This window comes from Atractosteus spatula, chromosome 7 (genome assembly GCF_055471065.1).
Source record: "Atractosteus spatula isolate fAtrSpa1 chromosome 7, fAtrSpa1.hap1, whole genome shotgun sequence".
NCBI classification, from domain to species: Eukaryota; Metazoa; Chordata; class Actinopteri; order Semionotiformes; family Lepisosteidae; genus Atractosteus; species Atractosteus spatula.
The window spans coordinates 28,127,849-28,135,313 of NC_142712.1; the positions used below are offsets into that span (position 1 = coordinate 28,127,849).

General features: G+C 37.4%; 1 protein-coding gene across 2 annotated transcripts in view; it reads left to right on the forward strand.

The window, feature by feature from the left end:
* The window catches only part of tulp1a (TUB like protein 1a), a 44,991-nt gene extending 37,751 nt beyond the window's left edge, over positions 1-7,240 (forward strand). For both annotated transcript variants that reach the window (XM_088920803.1, XM_088920804.1), the window contains 4 exons: positions 1,307-1,415; positions 1,614-1,712; positions 2,470-2,641; positions 3,104-7,240. In XM_088920803.1, coding sequence (XP_088776929.1) covers positions 1,307-1,415; positions 1,614-1,712; positions 2,470-2,641; positions 3,104-3,237 — 514 coding nt within the window. In that variant the 3' untranslated portion in view covers positions 3,238-7,240. The remainder of the gene's footprint in view (positions 1-1,306; positions 1,416-1,613; positions 1,713-2,469; positions 2,642-3,103) is intronic.
* Positions 7,241-7,465: the final 225 nt, after the last annotated feature.

The window sequence follows — 7,465 nt, forward strand, 5'->3', positions numbered from 1 at the left end:
CTACTCAAGTTTTGGATTCTGGTCAATGATCAGTTCTTCTATTCCACATGCCTTCAGCCCTGGCCCTAGTACAACCACTCTCAGAGGCACACAAGAATCTTCACCTCCCCAAAACCAGTCCTAGGCAGGCTGTGCACTGGTTGTACATCCAAGCTCTGTACTGTACTGTTCCTGCAGTTCTTTAGTGACACAGCTGTCAGCCCAACCTTGGCAGTCCAGGTGGCATTGCTGAGCCTGCTCCTGCTGAGTACCATTATTGTCCTGTTCCTCAAAAAAAGGGCTATATTGGCATAGCTTCTGTGCATATGGCAGGTAGGAAAGGGCATCTACATTCGGCTTTCACTTCCCAGAACAGTACTCCTGAGTGAAGACAAAACTCTGCTGCAACTCTAGCCATCTGACCCTTAGCCTTCCTTAAGTTAAGCAGCCAGCATAAAGAAGCATAAGGTGAAAGGCTTTAGGGACAGGGACAAAAGTGGAGGACAGTTTGGAACTTGCACTGTGTTATGAATAGTCTTTCTCAGCACAAGTAAGAGCATGGCTCAAGTAGGATGAAAGGATATTCTGGGTCCAGGTAGAATAACACCAACAGGGCAGCTCACAGTTGTTTGAATGCAAATTAGCCATTCTCATCTCACTACAATGGGGCTTTTTTGCAAGGGAGGCGAGTAGAGGGAAGCAACAGCTGTGAGTCTGGAGACAAAGCCATGATAATATGATGCCAGACAGATGAACTTTCTCATGCTGACATCTTCAGGAAGTGTCAAAAACCTACTATTTGACATTCCCTGCACAAATATGATATTTATAGGTGATTGCAAGGAGGAAGCCACTACTGAGGCACCACAAAGAGAGACAACTGTATTTTGTTACACTACATCCAAATTAAAAAAAGAAATCTTCCTTATGTTATATGAAAATTAAGCAGTTTTGCAAACTATCATGAATATTATGTTTGGCATAAAGAGGTGAAGCTCGTGTTGAGAAACATTTAGTCCCACTGTGTAATATGATAGTTGCTAAACTTTCTGGAGATGTTTTGTCTCTACTGGTCCTGTAAGCCTAGTTAAGGTAGGGGGAATCAAACTCCAACATGTGCCAGGACATTTTGATTAAACACTTGTTTCCCTTTGCCAAGAAGCTCAAGCTTAGAGGGCTCTGTATTGTTCTGATCTATGCATATAACTAAATATTCAATAGAATTATAGTACAATAAATTAAGACGTTCCAGACATTTCCCTATATGTTTCTAGCAGAACTCAATATTCCATTTACTTAGATTTACATTTTCTACTTTATTTCCCAGGTCCAATTTAATGGGAACCAAATTTACAGTGTTCGATAATGGAGTAAACCCTGAGAGAGCCAGCTCGGATTTATCCAATGCCCGTCAGGAACTTGCTGCCATCATTTATGTAAGTAGGAATTCACAGCTGCTTTGAAACATGTAAATCTTTGTTGTACAAGAAGCTTTAAAATGTCTGAATTTAATATATTTAAAGAAAATAATTGATAAGAACTGAAATGAAATAATTCTTTCAATAGCCATTTTTAAAGAACTGAAGAAAATCAGGCATTTAGTAATAAAAAATATCTTGTTTCTAACATTTCAGGAGACAAATGTACTGGGATTTAAAGGCCCCAGAAAGATGACAGTTATAATCCCTGGAATGAATGAGGAGAGCGAGCGAGTACCAATTCGACCACGAAATGTAAGAAACCCTAACCCTAACAAATCTGCTTTAACTACTATTTAACTATGCTTTCATATGATAAAATCATTTAAAAAAGAAAAGGGGTAAAATCTATGAGTATCAAGCAACCTTAGAAAAAGCAAAAATATTTAATATTTAATTATTGTTTATGATTACACATATATTATTCTCAAATTAATAAATAAACAAAAATATTGGTTCAGGAATTTAATTTCCTAATTCCTGATCTGATATTTTTGTTTATTTATTAATTTTAGAATATTTTCTAATTGTTCTAATTAACTGTTTTTCTTAATGCTTTTGAACTTAGTAATTTAAAGCATATATACACTGCATATTCTTGGACATATTGTCCCCTTGTGGCAAGGCTGGAGAATAGCGGGCAGAGATGTTAATTTTTCATTAAACAAGCTTTTCTCTATATGCAAATATAGAAATGCAATGTCATAATGCATATTCAGGTAAATGCTAATTGTAATACAGTTGTACCAAATTTACAGTGTAGCCTGTACAGAAGGTAAAGAAAATAAATTCAGATGAGTTTTCATGACCATGACATTAGTGACTCAGCCATTTACTCACACATAAGTATGCATTTTTATGTTTTATGTTCAACAAGGTTGTCCAGCACTGGTTCTGGACTTAGATTTCTCTGCCCTGGAGCATTTGACCTTTAAGCAAAGCACATTTTCAAAAAGACAATGCTCTCTTGGCTGCAATTGTAACTAGTCTTCTCTTTCCAATATTCACATAGGAAAATGATGGACTGCTCATTCGCTACCAAAATAAGAACATGGACAACCTGATTGAGCTTCACAACAAAACACCGGTGTGGAATGATGAGACACAGTCCTACGTGCTCAATTTCTCTGGACGAGTAACCCATGCCTCCGTCAAGAACTTCCAAATTGTCCACAGCAAGGATGGTGAGTTGTCTCTCCCTGTCCTTCACCTCAAGTTTGCTTTTGTTGAGAATGTCCAAATCAACAATATTTGTTTAATGCTTTGGTATAATATTATGAATTTAGAAAGTCTGGAAAGAAAATCTTAAGAAAGAAAATATTTCTTAATTAAACCCTAAAGCAAGAATTTATCTCCCCTCGCCTCTTTTCCAATTCCCACAGGGAAAAATGTCACAAAAGACAGGGTTCAGATGGAATTAGTAGCAATATAGAATTTTTAACTTAATGTTGTCCTTGGCCTTGGGGAAAAACACTTTTTGTTTTACAAATGAGTAGTTGTTTAATGTTTTGGTTGTAAATGTTTGCTTTTCTTGAGTTTGCAATAAGTTATAATTTAGTTTCTCTTTTTTAAGTTATTGAAGATGGAGAATAATAAGATGACTGATGCTTAACCAGTATTTTCTCTGTCTCCCTCTCTCGAAACAGTTGACTATATAGTGATGCAATTTGGACGAGTGGCAGATGATGCTTTTACACTGGACTATAACTACCCCATGTGTGCTGTACAGGCCTTCGCCATTGCTTTGTCTAGCTTTGATGGCAAACTCGCCTGTGAGTAACAGATTAAAATGCAAGGTGGCAAGAAACAAAATGGTTTTCCGCCGTGCTGTGAGATCACAAAGAACTGCAGGTAGATGCAGAAAAATGACAAGCATTCCATTATCCAAACCCTTACATGCTTCAATTTTGTGTCAGATGTTTTAGAAAATGTAAACTTTGGCTTTTATTTGTTACAATTTTAAAATTTGCCATTGTTTAAAATAATATTTTATTTGCTTTTTATACTTCAGCTAACTTTTGTTCTGATAAATGTGAGCCTAGGACATTTACTGACTTTAAGGGGTGATGTTGTAACAGAGGGAAACAAATACCTTTCTACTTCTATTACAAAAAAGAGTTACTATGGAGAAATCATAATAAAAATTAAAAGATCATTACTGCAACTAGCTGAATATTACTATATGTGATGGAAAACATATTGTTGGCAGACCTTTCATCATACATGATACAGAAATCATTGCATGGAGAATCAAATGAATGAGTTGTGTTGGTAAATTACAACACTTTGGGCTATCTATTGCGATGCCACAGGGGAATGTGGACATCTGAATGGCACCAGTAATAGACAGGGCACGATAGACACACCAGACACAGTCATTAGGTTTATAGTGAATAATCAAAAGTGCAAAAATAAAATTAGCTAGTAAACCTAGCTCTTGGTGTGAGCTTCTGACTTTATTTCCATACTTACGTACTAGCGGCAGCTACCAGTATGATTCTTTCTCCAAAAATGCTGTTTCAAACAAAAGTCAGAAAGAAAAATAACATTCCAGCATTCCTTTCCAGGTTTGTTTAATACTCAGGATCCTCCTTCAGTTAAATGTTGGGATTTAATTTCAATCCTTTCATGGTCTTGCAATTTACAACAAAAATACAATAAGACTCCATTTTAAGCTCTCAGATACACCACTGTTTCCAACTCAGATCTGTTCTTAGTTTCTCTGATCTTAGAACTTCAGATCTGGCAGCGGTTAATTTCCTTCTTTAAGCTTTAAATAGCACAGTGTTTAATATGAATCAGCTTTCTCTCACGCAATACTATTCTTAGCTCAGGTGTTTCTGTGATTCAGCTGCTTCTTATTCATGTATAAACAGCCTTTTACTTAAAGTAAAGCACAGTGCTTGTTATGTGAAACTTATCTCCACTTGTTGCTTCTGCTTTAAAGCAGTGGTCACCAACCTTTTTAGGCATAAGATCACCTTTTGAAATCAAAACAAATCAAAGATCTACCATCATATATGCCGGACCTAGGCTATCCAGAATAAAGATGTGCATTTAGCTTATTCCCACCTTACTATAGCTACAATTACATGAAATATCACTGTTTACTTACTTCATTAAGGTGCTGCAAAGTGCTGACAATCATGGCACTAACAGTCAGTGAGATGCCTGTAGCTGTACACTATCCGCAAGTGTGCTTTGTAGTCCAGAGTATAGTTTGAGACAGCAATTCTAATGCAGTTGGTCAGGTGATCAACTGTTAGGCGAGTGCGAGTGGCGAGTTAGGCGAGTGCGATACTTGATGCATCTCACAAAGATTTTTGGATCCAAAAAAGGCCTTCGCCTTAGGTGCATAGGATGAAAGGAGTGGATACCTCTCACTGCTCACAAGCCCCCAAAAGTCCTTGTCTCTTAACCTGGCTTTCATCTCAAGGTCATTTTGTAGGTCAATTATTTCCATGTCAACTCCACTGTCGAAATTTTGCTGACAGATACTCAATCTCAGTGGCAAGAAAGAGGTTTGAGATGAATGTTACAATGTCTTCTATCTGGTTTAGCTCCTGAAACCGCCTGTTAAACTCCTCTGCCAGTCTGTCCAGGTGGACACAGAATTCTTTAGGATGGAATGAGTCTTTGTCTGAGATGTTGCTCAGCATGTTGGCAAATTTCTGGAAGTGAGATAGATTCTTTAACTGGGATGTCCACAGTGCAAGTTTCACTTTGAAGGCATTTACAGCACTGATCATGTGTAACATGTCTCTTATCCTTTCCCTGCAATTCACAATTCAGCACATTCAGTTTGGAAATGAAGTCTGTTAAAAATCCCAACTCGAGCAGCCATGTGTCATCTGACAAGTCCCTGTATTCTTCATTTCTTGACTTCAGAAAAGTCATAATCTCTGGCAGCAAATCAATGAATCACTGGCGCACCTTCCCATGACTTAACCAGTCCATATCAGCATTTAGAATCACATCTCCATATTCAGCGTCAATCTCATCAAGTAATGACTTCAACAGGCGGTGTTGAAAAGCTTTGGCACGAATCGAATTTACAATTTTGACTACAACAGTCATCACATGTGAGAAATCCAGTACTTTGCTGGCTAGCACTTTCTGATGAATGACACAGTGATAATTGACAAAAGAGGGGAAAGCTGGATCTTTCCTACAAAGCGCAATGAAACCAGCATTCAGACTGCGCATTGCCAGTGCTCCGTCTGTTGTGATCGACACTAGTTTCTGAAGTGGGATATTTTTCTCAAGTATGTGTTTTGATTGCACGGTATAGAGCTCCTGTCCTCTCTTTTAAAAGCAGAAGAGTAAGAAAGTCCTCCTTAATAGTCGCGTCCATAAAAGCCATGCGAACGAACACGACAAGTTGAGCCGTGTCTGTCATATCCACAGATTCGTCAAATTGCAGAGAAAAGAATTCACAAAGAGATAAATCTCTCAATACGTGCTGCGATATGTCTTCTGGCAATGACTCTACTCTTCTTGCTACAGTTGCAGCTCCGAGTGACATATTACTTATAGCTGTTCTGATTTCATCTCTGTTTTTAAAGTCTCTGAATAAGGAATCGGCGGTGACCATCATTGCCTCCTTGAACAAGTCTCCATCTGTAAATGTTTTTTTGTGCGTTGCTAGAAGGTAACTAATACGAAAGGATGCCTCGGTGTGGGCTTTTCCCTTTTCCTGTGGTTTGGTAAAAAACAATTGCTGAGCCTTCAGCAAAGCTTTCATCTCCTCAACTTTCTTTGAACGAATTGAACTTTTCGGAGGATATGTGTCCTTAGTGGAGTAATGGCTCTCCAAGTTACCTCTTTTGGGCAAAGCTACACTCCGTTGAAATGTCAGGCATATACTTTTGTCCTTAACCATGGTGAATAAAAACATCCTCCCATTCCAAGTGAAAGTTGTAAGTCTTCGTCTCCTTTTTTGATGGCTCTTCCTCAGCCATTGTTTTATACTGAGTTTGGGGAAAATAATAATCTAGCTAGAAGTGTGTAATGTTACAGCTTTTTTGATAGCTACCTGTTTAGCTAGCCAAAAACCCCTGATTCAGAGTGAAGTAGCTATGATGAAAAAAGCACTGATTTTTCACAATTGACTGGCAGTGTCTGGAAGATCAACTAGTTGATCGCAATTGACTGGTTGGCGACCACTGTAAAGTAAAGCACTTGTTACGTGAAGATGTAAAGCTTCCTCCATTGTTCCAGTTCCAGTATCTATGCGTATACACCATCTTAGGTGTTGGATTTCTCTCACTGTTGGATTTCTCTCACTGTCAACTTGGTATAGGCAAAAGAGTCTAAAAATTCTAAGACTTGTCAGGGAATTTACCATCCCCCTAGGCTGACACTCTTAAAGCCATCACACTATTCACCATATTTAAATTATAAATCCATGATAGAAATATTGCAGTAAAACCCACATAATTTTCATCAGCTCTGTAAAGCATATTATAGCTGTGCTTATAGAACTGATTTTCAATTAAGGATCTTATAGTTATAAGTCTTTATTTCTGATTCATCATATACATTAATGAAGATATCTGGATAGCTTTTTGGAACATTTGTTGGATAGGTTAGTGTGCATACCTGCTATGCTTCTCAAATAATTTAGTGTAATTGATGTCTTTCATATGTATTGCTAGTTCCTTTTGTCAATATTGATTTATTTACATTTCTCTATCTAAGACAGAAATACTAGTACAGTCTGTATTAAAAATAAACAATGTTTATAATAAAATAATATGAAACATACAGTTTTTCACAATTGATGCTCTATTTTTAGTTTTATTTTTCATTTTATATATGTGACCCTGGATTCAATTCCTGTGGTCTTATCTTGTGGATGTTCTCCCTATATTTGCGTGGATTTCCTCTGGGTGCTCCAATTTCCTCCCACAGTCCAAAACCATGCTGGTAGGTTAACTGGCTTCTGTAAAATTGAAAGAACAGATAAACTTTCATTCCATGCTGAAAGGTAAAGAAAAAAACACAAA